The sequence below is a fragment of the Oncorhynchus gorbuscha genome, linkage group LG23 (genome assembly GCF_021184085.1).
Source record: "Oncorhynchus gorbuscha isolate QuinsamMale2020 ecotype Even-year linkage group LG23, OgorEven_v1.0, whole genome shotgun sequence".
Lineage (NCBI taxonomy): Eukaryota > Metazoa > Chordata > Actinopteri > Salmoniformes > Salmonidae > Oncorhynchus > Oncorhynchus gorbuscha.
Genome location: NC_060195.1, coordinates 46,746,985 through 46,767,308, shown reverse-complemented (window position 1 = coordinate 46,767,308; position 20,324 = coordinate 46,746,985). Strand labels below are relative to the sequence as shown.

The window sequence follows — 20,324 nt, the reverse complement described above, 5'->3', positions numbered from 1 at the left end:
CAGTGCAACACAAACAACAACAGAGTTACACATGGAATAAACAAGCGTACAGTCAATAACACAATAGAAAGATCTATATACAGTGTGTGCAAATGAAGTAAGGAGGTAAGGCAATAAATAGGCCAATAGTGGGGAAGTAATTACAATTTAGCAATTAACACTGGAGTGATATATGTGCAGATGAGGATGTGCAAGTAGAAATACTGGTGTTCAAAAGAGAAGAAAAACTAAAACAAATATGGGGATGAGATAGGTAGTTAGATGGGCTGTGTACAGCTGTAGCGATCGGTAAGCTGCTCTGACAGCTGACGCTTAAAGTTAGTGAGGGAGATACAGTATGTCTCCAACTTCAGTGTTGAGTTAAGATCAGTTGTGGCCAATCAGTGGGTGTGGCCAACACAGTTGAACACACTTAACAAGATAGAGGACAGACAGTTTTGTTAATGCTAAGAACGGAATGTATATGTTTTCAAATAACAGTCTTAGAACATTCTCTGAATGTTACTAAAGTTTTCTAGTGGTTTTTCTAGAACGTTTTTTTCACATTCTGAGAACGGAATGTAGGTTTTTAAATAGCATTCTTAGAACGGTACAAACGTTTTCTTGTGTTTTTTATGGAAAGGTTTCTTTAACGTTCTCGGAACAATTTATGAACATGACTTTACATAGAACCATGGGGAAACCTGTGTAGGCAATGTTATCCTCAAGTACTGAAATTCCCACAGAAGAATGTTGTTTCTGAACATTCTCTGAACTATTTGAGAAAATTCACAATGTCCAACCAGTTGGAGAACGTTCCTAGAACATTACCAAAGTTGTGATTAAATGTAACCATGTTTGAACTTTTAGGAAAAGTTCTGTTAATAAAGTCATGAAATACTAAGAAAATAACATTTACTTGTCAAGTTCCTTAAATGTGCTGAGAATGTTCCAAAGTCAAGCAACTATCCTACACCATTTCCAATTGTGGGAAGGTTGTGTGCAATATAACACATAGGAGAACCACGCTTTCACCAAGCTCCAAGAACATTATACGCTAGCTAGGAAGGGTTGTGATTGATGGATGACATCATGTTTTACGAGCTTGTCAACTTGTTCAGTTAATTAGGTTAGCAAATTGTAAATTAATTCCATACAAGAGTTGATTTCATTCATCTTTTAGTTACTATAATTTCAATTTTAAAAATGTAACAAAGCCTTACTAGAATATTCCATTGTGAGACATTCAATCTTTTTGACAAGTTCAGACAAAAAGTCCAACTAAACTAAGTACTGACATTTTATGTGACTAAAGCAATGAATGGGGGGTTGTGTGAAAGATCACCCACATTAAATATCATATAATGGTATCAAGATACTCAACAAACAAAAAACTTGGAAGTCTGTACTCTCTCAAGAACGTCTTTGAGTTTGCAAAAAGGTCGAAGAGGTTACAGAGACACTGAAGTGGATCAAACCATTTGGAGAAGAGGCTTAAAAGATCAAGCCACACTTATTGAGAAATGACTAGAAACATCTGGGTTCACTCTCTGACACACACACACACACACACACACACACACACACACACACACACACACACACACACACACACACACACACACACACACACACACACACACACACACACACACACACACACACACACACACACACACACACACACACACACACACACACACACACACACACACACACACACACACACACACACACACACACACACACACACACACACACACACACACACACACACACACAATGTGGGACACATACTACTATTTAGCCTGTCCCTAATCTTGGGTCAAACACAGGGTGCTGTGGTATGTACCTTCACCAAACCTGGTGTGTGAGACATCTGTAATCTTGAAGTGAGTCACAAGGGACATGAGACACTACGGTTTGAGTTTCCCACCGAGGTCGAGCTACATCTGCTGTGTTTTGGTTCCACCACGTTGACTTGATGAACTTCAATGCATGGGTGGGCTAAGAGAGGCCCGCACACATGCTATCTTTGCATATATCTTCGATTGGCTCATCCTCAATAGCTCTTATCCATATTTGTGTCTTATGTACACATGACTGAGAGTGAGATCACGGAATTCACAATCAAAATGAGGATCAATCTAGCTGAGGATAGAAGTAGCGAAACTCATTGATAGGCTACATATAGTACATGTGCACAGGGAGGCCATTTTAGGGTGCTAACATGCATCACCTCTGGTCCTACAGAAGTAGAAAAACTAATTGATAAAGTACATGTGTGTAGTGGTGGCCATTTTGGGGTGCTAACAAGAGATTATTGTCATTCTACAGGTCCCATCATGGCCTCCACGGAGCATGGCACAGCACTAGAAGAGGCGGGCGCCGTGAGAAGGCTGGTCCAGCAGAACCCCGGCAGGGGTGGCCAGAGCCACAGACCGGCCGGCTGGAAGAGGAGACGCCCACGACCCCGTCTCTCCCACAAGGGGCCCATGCCATTCTAGAGCAAGGTGAGTTCCATACCGCACCACACATCTCGATGCATAGGCCCCTGTTGCCAAAGTTCGTTCCCTTTCAAGAGAGTATCTTACCCTTTATCTGGTCATCAGGGCTGATGATGAAAACGGCGGTCTAGTGTGAGATCCAGGCCTTTGTGACTGATCCCTCTCTTGGATGTATCGCTCAGCATGTTTAGTCAGTGTGTGGAAAAGTCCAACTGTAACAGGAAGAAAAGGACATCTGTAAATGGCTATCACGTCCTCCCCTCTCAACTCAATCACAACACAGGGACGTTATTGTTGGCACAGGCAAAGCCTACTGGTTTAATGTATTCATCTTACTCTAGAAGTGTTGTTTACACAGTGAAAGCTAATATATTGCTTTTTGAGGGAGGTCGATTATCCTCAGAAACATAATCTGGGTGAGTCAACTCTAGAGGAACAAACGTTTTCCTTCAATCTGATAATGTCAATTAAAATATTTCACCAAAGATAATACTTAGCGGGGTTGAGTTCGTTGCAGTGCCACCGTAGTGTATCTTTCACGTGAAAGAATATTTTACTTTCCGTCAATAAAAACAAGACTTTGTGTGAAACGTCTTTCGTCCCAAAATGTGTGAAAATATTGTCTTTTCACCTTCTACCGGCACTGTCTGCACACACTTTTCAACGCTGTTACAAAAACATACCCTGTGTCATTCAATTAACTCCAAGTAGGTTTTACGGGAAAAATAGCACTCACGAAAATCACACAGCACCACAGCTAGCATCTGAGCAGACAATCAGTGCCCTTGGTTAATAATATACGTAATCAGAGCTGTAATTCTAAAGCCTCAGTGTGCTCTTGTTGACGGATAGCACTGGTGAAGGTACACTACTGTTCAAAAGTTTGGGGTCACTTAGAAATGTCCTTGTTTTTGAAAGAAAAGCACATTTTATGTCCATTGAAATAACATAAAATGTATCAGAAATACAGTGTAGAAATGGTTAATGTTGTAAATGACTATTGTAGCTGGAAATGGCTGATTTTGAATGGAATATCTACATAGGTGTACAATGGGCCATTATCAGCAACCATCACTCCTGTGGTCCAATGGCAAGTTGTGTTAGCTAATCCAAGTTTAGCATTTTAAAAGGCTAATTGATCAATAAAAAACCCTTTTGCAATTATGTTAGCACAGCTGAAAACTGTTGTGCTGATTAAATAATCAATAAAACTGGCCTTATTTAGACTAGTTGAGTATCTGGAGCATCAGCATTTGTGGGTTCAATTACAGGCTCAAAATGGCCAGAAACAAAGAACTTTCTTCTCAAACTTGTCAGTCTATTCCTGTTCTGAGAAGTGAAGGCTATTCCATGCGAGAAATTGCCAAATCCACAAATGCTGATGTTCCAGATATTCAACTATTTATAATGATCAATTAGCCTTTTAAAATGATAAACTTGGATTAGCTAACACAACTTGCCATTGGAACACAGGAGTGATGATTACTGATAATGGGCCACTGTACACCTATGTAGATATTCCATTCAAAATCAGCCATTTCCAGCTACAATAGTCATTTACAACATTGACAATGTCTACACTGTATTTCCTATCAATTTGATGTTCTTTTAATGGACAGAAAAATGTGTTTTTCTTTTAAAAAACAAGGACTTTTCTAAGTGACCCCAAACTTCTGAACAGTAGTGTATGTTCTACCATGATGGTCTTGAATGGAGGGCCATTCGCCCAGGCATGTGCAAGATCTGCCATGAATTGAGGAACCCAAGACCCATTCACATGTCTCTCCCAGATCACATGAGATACAGGGGGAGCTTGGCAGGATACAACATCCCTGCAGGAGGTGCCAGCCACACAACACCAGCCTGCCATAAATTAATCCCAGTAATAAACGAGGCTGCCTGGGATGAGGAAGATGTGTCATTCCCCTTAAGGCATGCTTAATCAGTTTAAAAGGGAAGTGGATAAAAGCCCTAGAAGGTGAGAAGCTCCACTTTCTTTTGTCCCCACATGGGTTTTACAATCTATGGAAAATTAAGGATTGTTATTGTTTTTTGTAGCATTTTTGGAGAGAGAATTATTTAGACTTTCCTCTCCAAGCCCAAGGGAACTTGGCACAAAGGTGCAAGCAAGGAACAAGTCCCAAGCTAGGAGATTCGTGCTCATGGGACAACACAGGACCTCAAAGGTTCAATGTTATGCGCAGCCCAAAAAATGTAGCATTGCGCGGTCAATGGCTTATTGTCAGTGTCAGAATGGGGGCCGCACAATGAGGGAAACTTCAGGAAGTTGGTGGAGCTCTATAAAAGAGAACGGCTCACTGACTCACAATGCTTTCACTGCTAACAGCACTTCAATCACAACAAGACAAAGATTTCTATGTTCTCTGGCTCCTCTTGCCTTGTTATGTTCATAGTTCACCTCATTTAGAGCTTTTTCTCTGCAAATCAATCAAATGTATTTATAAAGCCCTTCTTACATCAGCTGATGTCACAAAGTGCTGGACAGAAACCCAGCCTAAAACCCCAAACAGCAAGCAATGCAGGTGTAGAAACATGGTGGCTAGGAAAAACAACCTAGAAAGGCCAGAACCTAGGATGAAACCTAGAGAGGAACCAGGCTATTAGGGATGGCCGTTCTTCTTCTGGCTGTGCCGGGTGGAGATGATAACAGAACATGGCCAAGATGTTCAAATGTTCATAGATGACCAGCAGGGTCAAATAATAATAATCACAGCGGTGCAACAGGTCAGCACCTCAGGAGTAAATGTCAGTTGGCTTTTCATAGCCGATCATTCAGAGTATCTCTACTGTTCCTGGTGTCTCTAGAGAGTTGAAAACAGCAGGTCTGGGACAGGAAGCACGTCCGGTGAACAGGTCAGGGTTCCATAGTCGCAGGCGGAACAGTTGAAACTGGAGCAGCAGCACGGCCAGGTGGACTGGGGACAGCAAGGAGTCATCAGGCAAGGTAGTCCTGAGGCATGGTCCTAGGGCTCATGTCCTCCGAGAGAGAGAAAGAAAAAAATAAGGATAGAAAGAGAGAAAAAGAGAGAAAGAGAGAGAGAGAATTAGAGAGCGCATACTTAAATTCACACAGGACACCGGATAAGACAGGAGAAATACTCCAGATATAACAAACTGACCCTAGCCCCCCGACACATAAACTACTGCAGCATAAATACTGGAGGCTGAGACCAGAGGGGTCGGGAGACACCGTGGCTCCATCCGAAGATACCCCCCGGACAGGGCCAAACAGGCAGGATATAACCCCACCCATTTTGCCAAAGCACAGCCACCACACCACTAGAAGGATATTTTCAACCACCAACTTACCATTCTGAGACAAGGCCGAGTATAGCCCACAAAGATCTCCGCCACGGCACAACCCAAGTGGGGGGGGGGCGCCAACCCGGACAGGAAGATCACGTCAGTGACTCAACCCATTCAAGTGACGCACCCCTCCTAGGGACGGCATGGAAGAGCACCAGTAAGCCTGTGACTCAACCCCTGTAATAGGGTTAGAGGCAGAGAATCCCAGTGGAGAGAGTGGAACTGGCCAGGCATAGACGGCAAGAGTGGTTTGTTACTCCAGTGCCTTTCAGTTCACCTTCACACTCCTGGGCCAGACTACACTCAATCGTATGACCTACTGAAGAGATGAGTCTTCAATAAAGACTTAAAGGTTGAGACCGAGTCTGCGTCTCTCACATGGGTAGGCAGACCATCCTATAAAAATGGAGCTCTATAGGAGAAAGCCCTGCCTCCAGCTGTTTGCTTAGAAATACTAGGGACAGTAAGGAGGTCTGCGTCTTGTGACCGTAGCTTACGTGTAGGTTAGTACGGCAGGACCAAATCGGAAAGATAGGTAGTAGCAAGCCCATGTAATGCTTTGTAGGTTAGCAGTAAAACCTTGAAATTAGCCCTTGCCTTAACAGGAAGCCAGTGTAGAGAGGCTAGCACTGGAGAAATATGATCAAATGTTTTGGCTCTAGTCAAGATTCTAAACTGAAGTTTATTGAGTGCTTTATCCGGGTTGCCGGAAAGTAGAGCATTGCAGTAGTCTAACCTAGAAGTGACAAAAGCATGGATACACTTTTCTGCATCATTTTTGGACAGAACGTTTCTGATTTTTGCAATGTTACGTAGATGGAAAAAGCTGTCCTTAAAACAGTCGTGATATGTTCTTCAGAAGAGAGTTTAGGGACCAGATTAACACCAAGGTCCTTTACAGTTTTATTTGAGAAGACTGTACAACCATCAAGATTAATTGTCAGATTCAACAGAAGATTTCTTTGTTTCTTGGGACCTAGAACAAGCATCTCTGTTTTGTCCGAGTTTAAAAGTAGAACATTTGCAGACATCCACTTCCTTAAGTCTGGAACACAGGCTTCCTGGGAGGGCAATTTTGGGGCTTCACCGTGTTTCATCGAAATGTACAGCTGTGTGTCATCTGCATAGCAGTGAAAGTTAACATTATGTTTCCGAATGCAAAGATCTGCATCCTCATAACAAGTCATTACAGTTAGCTCAACCTGACCAGCATGCCATCAAGCCATTCGTTTGCATTGGTTGGAATGTTGAGAAAGTTAGGAGACCCTATAGGAGGATGCCATTGTCTACTGTGCTTCATTGACTCCATGATACAACCATCAAAACCCTTCATGAAGAAGAATCTTCTTTCATCAACATGTTCAACTGAACCAGAGAATATATAAAACATTCTCCCCCAGCTGAGTGCAGTCTGGGAATGATCTCTTCACGAGGCCTGATAACCAGCAGGGATTTAGCCGGCAGGCATCATTGAAACCACTCTGTCTTTTTTCATGTCTCCTCCTTTCTTTTCTTTTTCTGATGGAAGGATGCATGTCTTGAGAAAAAGCTGTTGCAGCACATTGTTTCACCCCGGAGGAAAGATCTAAGCTCGACCGAGTTCAACGGAGGCACGAGTTGGAGAAAAAATAGATTTCTTAATATGCCCGAATAATTATCCAAGTCATAATTGTCCCTAATTAGTGTACGTTATGAGTAGGGAAGGTGCTTCACTTGACAATATCCATCACTCTACTTAAACCACACCAGATCCAGAACCACAACCTCCACCTTCCTCCGTTTCATTGTCAAAGGCAGCTCATCCATTATATTCTGACACCTCAGGCAAGAGGGAGGTGAACTTGACTTTTAGGCACGTTACACAAACGAGATGTGCGGAAATATTCGAGAAGAGACTGAGACTAGGGTCATCCCTTTGAGATGCTGTCGAGTCGCCGAGCTGAGGAGGTGCTACAGGATTACAAAAATGTTGGACGACGGGATTGCAACAGAAGCACGTTTTCAACGGTTCCTTAGGGAGTCTCCATAGATTGGGCAAACGAGTCCTACAGTTAGCTCTCTATCACAACAATATAGAGACTGTCTGCGGACGTTTTGTCCAAAAATGATTTGTTAAATATGCTTATTCAGAGTAAATATTGCTAGTTAGCAATCAAGATGAAATGTTTTTATTTATTTATTGAAAAGTTCTCATTCAATTTACCTCTTTGGATATGGCTAGCACAAAATAACTTTTCTAGCTAGCACGCTAACAGGCACCTGCCGTGGTGGATTGTGATGACGGTCAGACTTAGTGAAAAATATTGCCGTTGCCTCACATAAAACCACACCTCTTGAACTTTTTGCAACAAGAAATGATAACTCTTCTGCCCAAAGAATAGAGTTCGCTACACTTTGTCAGTCTGCACTTTGCACCCCTGACACGGACTCTCTAATACATTCAGAAAATCTGACCATACTGAGATCATACTACAGAGAAAATAAACAATAGAGTACAGACACAAACAACGACCCAGAGGGTGAGTAAGATTCACATCAGAACACTGGCATTGCACAACCACAGAAATATGCCATCTGGAAAAAAGGTTGGGCTCTCGTCAATCAATGAACCCGGTTGTCGAGCAACAAAGTTCACCGAGAGCACTAGCCATCTAAAAACATAAAAGGCCAGGGAAAGATAAAATATTGTCCCATTGACAGGAACTCATCAAATCAAATCAAATCAATTTTTATTTGTCACATACACATGGTTAGCAGATGTTAATGCAAGTGTAGCGAAATGCTTGTGCTTCTAGTTCCGACCATGCAGTAATATCTAACAAGTAATCTAACAATTTCACAACAACTACCTTATACACACAAGTGTAAAGGAATGAATAAGAATGTGTACATAAAAATACATATGGATGAGCGATGACCGAACGGCATAGGCAAGATGCAGTAGAAGGTATAGAGTACAGTATAGACATATGAGATGAGTAGTGTAGGGTATGTAAACATTATATAAAGTGGCATAGTTTAAAGTGACTAGTGATACATTTATTACATCCGATTTTTAATTATTAAAGTGGCTAGAGATTGAGTCAGTATGTTGGCAGCAGCCACTCAATGTTAGTGATGGCTGTTTAACAGTCTGATGGCCTTGAGATAGAAGCTGTTTTTCAGTCTCTCGGTTCCAGCTTTGATGCACCTGTACTGACCTTGCCTTCTGGATGATAGCGGGGTGAACAGGCAGTGGCTCGGGTGGTTGTTGTCCTTCATGATCGTTTTGGCCTTCCTGTGACATTGGGTGGTGTAGGTGTCCTGGATAGCAGATAGTTTGCCCCCGGTGATGCGTTGTGCAGACCTCATTACCCTCTGGAGAGCCTTACGGTTGTGGGTGGAGAAATTGCCGTACCAGGCGGTGATACAGCCCGACAGGATGCTCTCAATTTTGCATCTGTAAAAGTTTGTGAGGGTTTTGGTGACAAGCCAAATTTCTTCAGCCACTTTCTTCGCGCCTTCTTCACCACGCTTGCCTGTGTGGGAGGACCATTTCAGTTTGTCCATGATGTGTACACCGAGGATAACATCCGGCGCCGCCAGAGATGGCTGCCTCGCTTCGCGTTCTCAGGAAACTATACAGTATTTAGTTTTTTTATGTATTATTTCTTACATTGTTACCCCAGGGAATCTTAAGTTTTATTACATACATCCGGGAGGAACTATTGGGTATAAGAGCAATGTCATCTTACCAACATTATGACCAGGAATACGACTTTCCCGAAGCAGATCCTCTGTTTGGTCCACCACCCAAGACAATGGATCGGATCCCAGCCGGCGACCCAAAACAATGGCGCCGGAGGAGGGTCAGAAGATGCGGACTTCTGGTCAGGCTCCGTAAACGGGCACATCGCGCACCGCTCCCAAGTTTACTACTCGCCAACATTCAGTCTCTTGACAACAAGGCAGACAAAATCCGAGCAAGGGTTGCCTTCCAGAAAGACATCAGAGATTGTAACGTTCTTTGTTTCATGGAAACGTGGCTCACTCGAGACACGCTATCGGAGTCGGTACAGCCACCTGGTTTCTTCACGCATCGCACCGACAGAAACAAACATCTCTCTGGTAAGAAGAAGGGTGGGTGGGTATGCCTTATGATTAACGAGACGTGGTGTGATCATAACAACATACAGGAACTCAAGTCCTTTTGCTCACCTAACCTAGAATTCCTTACAATCAAATGTCGGCAACATTATCTACCAAGAGAATTATCTTCGATTATAATCAAAGCCGTATATATCTCCCCCCAAGCAGACACATCGATGGCCCTGAACGAACTTCATTGGACTCTATGTAAACTGGAAACCACATATCCTGAGGCTGCATTCATTGTAGCTGGGGATTTTAACAAGGTTAATCTGAAAACAAAACTCCCTAAATTTGATCAGGATATCGAATGCGTGACCCGGGCTGAAAAAATCATGGACCATTGTTACTCTAACTTCCACGACGCATACAAAGCCCTGCTCCGCCCTCCTTTCGGAAAATCTGACCACGACTCTATTTTGTTGCTCCCAGCCTATAGACAGAAACTAAAACAGGAAATGCCCATGCTCAGGTCTGTTCAACGCTGGTCCGACCAATCTGATTCCAAGCTTCAAGATTTTTTTGATCACGTGGACTGGGAAATGTTCTGCATAGCGTCGGACAATAACATTGATGTATACGCTGATTCGGGGGGTGAGTTTATTAGCAAGTGCATCGGTGATGTTGTACCCACAGCAAATATTAAAATCTTCCCCAACCAGAAACCGTGGATTGAATGCAGCATTCATGCAAAACTGAAAGCGCGAACCACTGATTTCAATCAGGGCAAGGCGACCGGAAACATGACCGAATACAAACAGTGTAGCTATTCCCTCCGCAAGGCAATCAAACAAACTAAGTGTCAGTATAGAGACCAAGTAGAGTAGCAATTCAACAGCTCGAACACGAGAGGTATGTGGCAGAGTCTACAGTCAATCACGGTGCACAAAGAGAAAACCAGCCCCGTTGCGGACAAAGATGTCCTGCTCCCAGACAAACTAAACAACTTCTTTGCTCGCTTTGAGGACAATACAGTGCCAACAACATGGTCCGCTACAAAAACCTGCAGGCTCTCCTTTACCGCAGCCAACATGAGTAACTAAAAACGTGTTAACCCTCACAAGGCTGCCGGCCCAGACGGCATCCCTAGCCGTAAGCATAGTACAATAGAAACAACTAGTGTTCTTTTCCACAATGGTTTTTTAATTTGTTTTTGTTTTTATCCCTTCAGACAGTAAACTGCAATTTCTGTTTTAATCAGCTGGTTATATCTTTGTGTTTGAGGGCGATTTGATTCAACATTAGTATTTCCAATCAAACATTGCATTATTTAACTCAAGAACTAATGTTGTGAAAATTACACCAACCAACACTGAATCCTAGAGGGCTTTCTATTGTAAGGGGGAAATAAAATGGCTGCATGACTCACATAAATGCTCATGAAAATTTCACTGAACTTACAGCACTTTTGTCGTCTCTGTTTTTGTTTTGCAGGCACTGCTTCGAGCGCCCACCCCCAAGTTCTGATTTCTATGCTCTTCCTTTGCCTTGGGGGGCCTTGCAACGATGGGCCTACGCTTGCCCAGCCTGAAGAGTGATGTCCCATAGCACCTGCTGGTTCTTCAAGCAACTCTTCTCTGTCCACAAAACAATCAGGCCAAGCCACTCACCCTCAGCTCTAAGAAGAATTGGGGGCAGGGAAAGGGGGGGGGGTACTGAGCCCAAGCTATCAGATTCTATTTCGCTCTCTCTCTCTCTCTCTCACTCCCTTGCTCCATATCTCTGTCTCCTCCCCCAAGTGTTTTCTATCATTTGCTTTCTAGAGCCCTGTCATAGCTGGTCTCGTCGGTGTTGCACACTTTGCATGATGTGTGGTTGACAGGGAGCCTGGTTCCAAACAGTCTTAGTCTTAAAGCGTCAGTCACTTCTCCATGGTGTGGTATTCCCGTCCTCTCAGATCCAAGGTGACCACAGCCATTAGTTCCATTGCCGTGTAACTACTTCTGGCTTTACTAGTAAAACGGGTGGTGAGAGTGAGGAAAGGCAGTGGCAGAGTTCCACAAGTTGACTGCATTTATTCTACAACATGTTTCGCAGATCCATTAAATCCAGGTTAGCAAATTCACTCAAGACACTCTCACCTGTCTGCAGCAAAACTCAATCCGAGGTTTTCCTTTCAGAAAGTAGAGAAAGGGTAAAGGATAATGATTCCTTTTTTATTTCATGATAATTTCAGCAAAAGATGTGAAGTAAACAAAAATTGGACCCGAGTGAGGATTCCATTTCACCATTTGAAACAGCATATGTAGTCAAAACAATCATGATAATTACTTCACCTGAAAGATTCTTTAATCCAAAGCTTTTACACATTACTAACCCCATTAACACCTCGGGGAGGTTAAGCAATTTTCCCAACGTTACAGACACGTTGTCCCACCTGAGATAAGAGTCCTCTGATCCCAATTCCCAATCCTCAGCCTCCTTGCCACTCTGAAGCCCCCTTGTAGCTTCTCCACACGACTGTTAACTGGCAGGGGGGGTCTGGTCTGCTCTCTGAACGACAGACTCCCTTGCCTTTTAATGAAGTGCCAAATAATAAACTACTCCACAATGCTGCCAGGAACGAAGGAACGAAAGGAAGAGAGAAATGGTAAACACATTACCTCTTGTTTGAAGTCTCGATAACACTGACACATGTGCATTACGATGCATTTCTAGACAACAAGAAAAATCCCATTTAGAGGCAGTGGTAGCAAGGAGTCCAGTTAAATTAGACCAAAAACACGTTTCAAGCAGACATGCTGTCAGCTCAGTAAATATACCACCATGTTCAGCCTACCAATAGTGCTACTCTTCTCTGACTGTTTAGTGTGAGGCTGTTTCGACCCTTTGACCGAGATCTTTGATTGATGGAATGTGTTACGCCTTTCCATCATACTGGAATATATTACTGTTTGGTTCAGATTTTTTGTTTCTGGTTTCATTTCTTTTTTCTCAGGGTGCTGTGATAGAAGCTTGTGCCAGAGCAGTCTCTATTTTGCACATTTATTTAAGAAACACAAACATTTATATATGATAAGCATATTGACGTATACTGTATCTTTACTCTCCCTGCCTATGTATAACACCACTATAGCCATGTATCCAGATTCAGTCCTTGCCTATGTCATTATGGTTCTTTACGCCTCTGTTGGGTACAGTTGCCTTTTTAGCTTGCGCTTCCACAGCACAGGTGGTCATGGCTTTGATCATGATGTTCATCAAATCCCATGGCTCATTTCTCTCAGATGGGCCTCCCCATAGGCTGGCAGGGGCCACTCACAGGCTGAGCTTATTGTCAAATTGGCTTAGATTGGAACCACACCCCACCCACCCCCCTCTACAACTTTAAACCCCCTGATGATTTATGTAACATGCTACAATTGGGATATTTAGAGCAGATGCCATCCAATCAGCATCCAGTTTGCTATTAGATATGGAGGGATGGGGGAAATCTGTTTTTGGGTTGGTCTCTTAATCCAAATCTGGTTTCAACTACAGTAAGAATGGCTTTCACTACTAGACTGTTACCAATCACCCCACAATTATTTTTACATGTGGCCAAGAGAGGAAATTGTAAGGTTGTTTTTTTAACCTGCTTGGTTTCAACCAAGATTTCCAATATGTTATCTTTCCCCCATTACTGTTTCTCACCCAGAGATTAGAATTGAAAATCAGTTTCCCGGCACCTCTGCCTCCCAGCATGGGACGCTCTTAATAAGAGAGCATCTCAAATCACAGTGGAAACTCACCCAGCCAAGCTCACCTTGATTAAAAATGTATTCAATCTTAAGGGCACTGTGAAATCATCATTTCAGTCACACCATGATTATTTCATACCCTCTCAGACAGAGCATTTATTAATGCTCCTTCTAAATAAGACAGCTTTTTCTCAGTGTCTTTACTCACATATTATTATGAGGGGAGGTAGCTAGTAGGGAGATAGGAGCTGGGGATGGGCATTAACCACAAGAGTTGGGCTGGATTGGCTCAAAATAATAGGTTTAAAATCACTATTTTCCGGTCTGAGAAGCTACTGTTATGGAAGCAGAGCAATGTCTGTATCCGCACTGCTCTTCATGAATGTATCCCCACCATCTGCACCAGCCGAGCCGCCCCTCCAAATGCATACCCAATGTTTATGCATAGAGTACAATTTGAGTCTTGGTCTCCCCAAATCACTGCTAGTCCACCCTGGTTGGTTATCAGTTGGATCCAAACTTCCAAAGCCAAATATCAATCACCTGGCTTTGCTCCAAGACTACTTTGTACGGGCAAGCCAGGCTGCACTTTTGCAATTCCATTATGCTGCTGGTAAAAGAAAAAACTGAAAACCCTTGGTATAAAATGGCTCTCCAGTGTTTTGTGACAATTTTTGGTCGTCTGATTCTTGTCTAGCTGGTTGTCCAAAGCATACTTTTTTAAATACAGTGTGGAATACAGCTGTATGTTTTGTGGCCATAAACAATAATAGAGCATTTTGTCTGCAGTGCAATATGTCGTAGACAGGTGAGAGCTTCACGCATTCTTCTCCCATAAAACATGCCTCACAGGCCTCCATTTTAGGTTCATGGAGCTTGTGGTGTAGAAGGACAAGCGCACCCAGGCTCAAACTGAAATGGGAAACTAATACATTTTCCTTAATGGTCTTTTCCAGCAAAGCTCACGCAAGAGAAACGATTCCCATCCTCTCATCTTGTTTCCTCTCAATCCTCTTATTTGTGACATCACAAGGCCCAAGTAATGTTCCTATGCACATGTTAGCATGTTTTCACTGGTTTGTTTGTTTGTTCCGAGAAGAACGTACCATGTTTGTGCTCAGCTCATTTTCCACTTTTAGAAATGTTCACTTGGCTGGGAGTGTGTATGGAGTGGCAGTGGAGGGACGCATGTGTATGACTGGTGGAGAAAGGAGTCTAGCAGCTAGCAAGCTAGTGATCAAAACTGCAGCTTAGCCATGGGTCACTGTCTCGCTCTAGCTGTAGGCAGTCCCCACAAAGAGTCAATCAAAACCACTAAGTTTTTCATCTTTGATGTCGCTGTCACTTTCTCTCAGCTCTTGACAAGCTACAGTAAAACCCCTTTTCTAAACGTAACACGGTCCACCAAGAAAAACGGCATGCAATACATTCCATGGATTTACCTTATGCATCTAAACCCGTCATACATCTCACGCACAGAGTGGGGGTATCTGCAGGATCAAGTGGCTAAGATTCAATCCCGATGCAGTCGCACAATTCCACAGGCGGGACAATCCAAAGGATAACTAGATTTGATCTCCCGCGGGAGATGAAAATTATCTGTCATTATCTCGCTGCCTCAAATGAGACCTTCATACCCCAGGATAGAGAAGGCCCCTCCTCCCATTGATTATGACAATGTTCTCCATCTACATGGCAAACTGGGTCCACCATCAATACCATTCAGAGTAGTTGAGGGCTCCAGTGTTTAGGCTGAAATGCCATTGCAACAGTGTTACTTACTAGGTCACAAGCAAACTGCAGTTAAAAAGAGATGTAATTACACCTGAACTTCTTTACTACTGTCGAAGGTATGTGCTCATATTACTCACCAGGCCAACTGTACAGTCCCTGTCTCTGTTTTGATGTTGAACTGGGCAAAAATTAAATAAATAAATGAAGAAAACAAGTGTATCAGAAATGGTTGAAATACTGTGTACATATTTGAACTTTTGGTTTCTAATTTATAAAATATAAGCTTTAGCTCTTGGAGTACTTTTTTTTTTCCTTTCACGCGTAGCTTTGTGTTTTTATTTTCTATTTCTGTAAAGTGTGTAAATATATCTTTATGATAATAAGTCATATTAAAAAATCTTATTTTAAGAATCTATTGTGTTTTGTCCTCTTTGCGATGGTCCCTCCGAAACTAAGCATGTTAATGGGTGTTACTACTGAAAGCAATTGATAAAATTGCAGCATTATTGCAGAGGAAATAATAAAAGTATGATAATGATAATTAAAGTATGTACACTACCGGTCAAAAGTTTTAGAACACCTACTCATTTCAAGGTTTTTCTTTATTTTTTACTATTTTCTACATTTTAGAATAATAGTGAAGACATCAAAACTATGAAGTAACACATATGGAATGTAGTAACCGAAAAAGTGTTAAATAAATCAAAATATATTTGAGATTCTTCAAAGAGCCACCCTTTACCTTGACGACAGGATTGCGCACTCTTGTCATTCTCTCAACCAGCTTCATGAGGTAGTCCCTAGAATGCATTTAAATTAACAGGTGTGCCTTCTTAAAAGTTCATTTGTGGAATGCATTTCCTTCTTAATGCGTTTGAGACAATTAGTTTTATTGTGACAAGGTAGGGGTGGTATACAGAAGATAGCCCTATTTGGTAAAAGACCAAGTTCATATTATGGCAAGAACAGCTCAAATAAGCAGAGAAACGACAGTCCATCATTACTTGAAGAAAGACATGAAGTTCAGTCAATACAGACATTTTCAAGAACATTGAAAGTTTCTTCAAGTCCAGTCGCAAAAACCATCAAGCTCTATGATGAAACTGTCTCTCATGAGGACCGCCACAGGAATGGAAGACTCTGCTGCTGAGGACAAGTTCATTAGAGTTACCAGCCTCAGAAATTGCAGCCCAAATAAATGCTTTACAGAGATAAAGTAACAGACACATCTCAGCATTAACTGTTCAGAGGAGACTGTGTGAATCAGGCCTTTATGGTTGAATTGCTGCAAAGAAACCACTACTACAGGACACCTGTAGACTTGCTTGGGCCAAGAAACACGAGCAATGGAAAATTAGACATGGAGGAAATTTGTCCAAATTTGAGATTTTTTTTCCAACCGCCGTGTCTTTGTGAGACGCGGTGGGGGTGAACGGATGATCTCCGCATTTTTATTTCCCACCAGGAGGTGTTATGGTGTGGGAGTGCTTTACTGGTGACACTGTCTGTGATTTATTTAGAATTCAAGGCACACTTAAACAGCATGGCTACCACAGCATTCTGCAGCGATATGCCATCCATCTGGTTTGGGCTTAGTGGGACTATCGTTTGTTTGCCCAACACACCTCCAGGCTGAGTAAGGGCTATTTTACCAAGAAGGAGAGTGATGGAGTGCTGCATCAGATGACCTGGTATCCACAACAATCCCCCGATCTCAACCAAACTGAGATGGTTTGGGATGAGTCGGACCATAAAGTGAAGGAAAAGCAGCCAACAAATGCTCAGCATATGTGGGAACTCCTTCAAGACTGTTAGAATAGTTTTTACACCTGCATTGTTTGCTGTTTGGGGTTTTAGGCTGGGTTTCTGTACAGCACTTTGAGATATCAGCTGATGTACGAAGGGCTATATAAATAAATTTGATTTGATTTGATTTGATTTGATTTTGATTTGAATAGCATTCCAAAGCTGTCATCAAGGCAAAGGGTGGCTATTTGAAGAATCTCAAATGTCATATGTGTTATTTCATAGTTTTTACAATGTAGAATAGTACAAAAAAAAAGAAAAACCCTTTAATGCGTAGGTGTTCTAAAACGTTTGACCAGTAGTGTACATTAAATTATAATATTTATATTTGCATTTGACATTCAACAGCTATCCAAGTCAGCCCTGTCATCAGCTCTTGTGCCAGTGTTTACCAGTCTTGTAACTCTGCTATAGAATAGAACTAACTTTGGTCCTTAGAGAACGCTGTCAGAAGCGCTGTTTATACCTGTCACTAACATGTGTCCTTATCTTGTCCCGATCTTGCCCGTTTACACTTATAAGATCTGATCAAAATCAGTTCACAATGCATCTTTTAATCATCTACACCTGTCTAAAAATGTGAGCACAATCAAAATGAGGACAAGCTCATGACAAAGGGAGCATGTTGGAACCAGGTATAAAACGTGGCTATAGCCAATGCCAGGTAATAGGACACATGCAAAGAACTCCACCCACATCTCTGTTAGAATGCTATATCAAACCCATGACCATCAAGTAACACCTTGCCTGTGACAGGTTCCTAAAGCTTGAACTCCTTATTAAGCATAATGCACATTAATACAGCATAATTGCTGAGTATGAATATCGCGGAGAAGTCCAGCTGTATTAGCGTTTAGCGATCATGCAACGTATTGCTACACAGGAACCGCTGATTCTATGATTACACTCAGCAAGGGATAATCTTAAAGGAATCCAGCTAAAGCAATTACAGTTGACATATTGAGTCATAACATTTATCTTCCTCCGTGAAATATCCGCGTATTACTCAACCGTCGCCTCAGGCTTCAAGCTGCTCTCTTCTAGCTTCTAAAAACAATAACGTCTTGAGATTGGTTTATATCACCACCTGCATCGCTAACCCCTTCTTTTGAGCTGTCCTTTAATTGACCCCCATGAACACATAGACCTATTAATATTGCCTATTATCACAAAGAGTAAAGGGTTTACTTCTAGTATTTTCTTTGGTCTTAAAAAAATGTCTAAACTCAAGTGACGTCACTGACTCCAGTGAAGTTCTATCACCTGACTTGGAATGTAGGTGACTGACTTTAACCCTCAAAGTGAAGTGTCCTACCAAAAGAGGAACATAATGTCAATTTTAATTTACGAAGTACCCTCTTTAAGTGTCTATTATGGTCTCACCTATCATGTAAGGAATCTTTGAAAAGACCTCTGACGGGAGTGTGCGGGTGAATAAGTTAAGGTAGATGTCTAAAGTCCTGCGTGGGAGCCACTCTCCTTCCACTAAGTCCAGTGGGATCACTCTGGGAAGTGCCTTGTTAGCATGCAGAGTTGACACGGCATGACAGACAGGAGGTACCCCCTCTGTGCTGCGGCACCCCCAAAAGCCGCCCAAGGCTATGTCATCAACCCCGGGTCAGCTGTATAATTGGGCTGGGGGTCACTGGGGCGATATGGAGCGTGACAATGAGGCTACAGAGTTACAGTGCAGTGCGAGGCAGAGAGCGTCGCCAGTGGGGCGTTACAGCCACCGGACGGCCCCTTTCAACGGTTAAAAGGCTCAGTACAAAGAGCGGCTCCAGTCTGTTCACTGTCATTGCTGGAATGCGTGTCACTGCCACTGCTTTCCAATCACAGAGATTGTCAACGGGCTGGGAGAAGAGGGGTAGGAAAGGTGCGTCCGCTTCAGTTGGGAGAGAAAAAGGTTTGAGGCGTAGAATATGATGAGCAAGGCACCATGGGAAATAAGTGTCAGAGTCCCTTGTGGCTCTCTTAATTATTGACAATATCCCCACGGCAAGCGAAGGAGAGCAGGGGAATCGACTGTGGAGGAGGCACACAGTGTGCTGTGCCTAGCTAGCTATGGAACACAGAGACAGGCTGCAGGAGGCAGAACATCTGTACTGCTGTTGGCACTGAGTCCCAGGATCACTTCTTCTGCCACATTATAAAAAAACCTTTACTGCAGTTGGCTGGCCCATTATACAACCAACAAAGCCCTCAGAACCACTGACAAATCAAATACTGGCGGATTCTATCCAGTCCAAGGCTCTATTTTGCTCGCAAGGACTGGATCGAAGATCTCACTAAATTGTGATCAAGTGGATCTGTCCACACTGCTCACTGCTGGATAGGCACCGGTTCAAAGGTAGAACATTCAGGAAGAACTAAAGAGAACACAACACCATGGGCAATCAACTACACAACAGCCTGTGAGAGATGCCACTTGGTTGTGGTGAGGGGTGGTGTTGTGTCTGCAACTGCTCTGAGATGAAAGGAAAACACTACGGATGGCAAGCAGAGAGCCTGGAGCCAGGTAAGAGGCAGGAACAACAGTCTGTCTAATTCACCTCAGCTGTGGTAACACCAGCAGCCTCTGCAGTGGGCCACGGATCACTGGAGTGGTCATAAAAACAAGGCCAGTACAAACACAGGACAGCCAGGGGAGTGGGGAGGGGAGAGGAAACTGGGAGACTGGGAGAGAGAGTGACTTCTGGCACCTTCTGTTGTTAAAGGTGGACAACAATATGACATCATAATAAAAAGGGTTGATTTCCTAATTAAAGACATGAACCGAAATCAAATATGCCAAGACTGCCACAGCTTTTCCTAATTTGAATCTTTCCTTTGGTGAATGTCCACATTGGGAATAGCCAATGGGGTGGCAGGTAGCCTAGTGGTTAAAGAGGTGAGCCAGCAACTGGAGGGTTGCCAGTTTGAATCCCGGGTCCAACGGGTTATTTCTGTCAGGAAGTGAGCTGGCAGCTGGAGGGTGTCACACCCTGACCATAGTTTGCTTTGTATGTTCTATGTTTTGTTTGTTCAAGGTGTGATCTGAGTGGGTATTCTATGTTGGATGTCTTGTTTGTCTGTTTCTGCGTTTGGGCCTGATATGGTTTTCAATCAGAGGCAGGTGTTAGTCATTGTCTCTGATTGGGAGCCATATTTAGGTAGCCTGTTT

General features: G+C 42.9%; 1 protein-coding gene across 1 annotated transcript in view; it reads left to right on the top strand.

Annotated features, from left to right (window-relative positions):
• apln (apelin) overlaps window positions 1-15,768 on the top strand; it is a 30,071-nt gene extending 14,303 nt beyond the window's left edge. The window contains exons 2-3 of the mRNA XM_046324289.1: window positions 2,317-2,492; window positions 11,376-15,768. Of these exons, the coding sequence (XP_046180245.1) occupies window positions 2,317-2,486 (170 nt within the window). The 3' untranslated portion in view covers window positions 2,487-2,492; window positions 11,376-15,768. The remainder of the gene's footprint in view (window positions 1-2,316; window positions 2,493-11,375) is intronic.
• The last annotated feature ends 4,556 nt before the right edge of the window (window positions 15,769-20,324 follow it).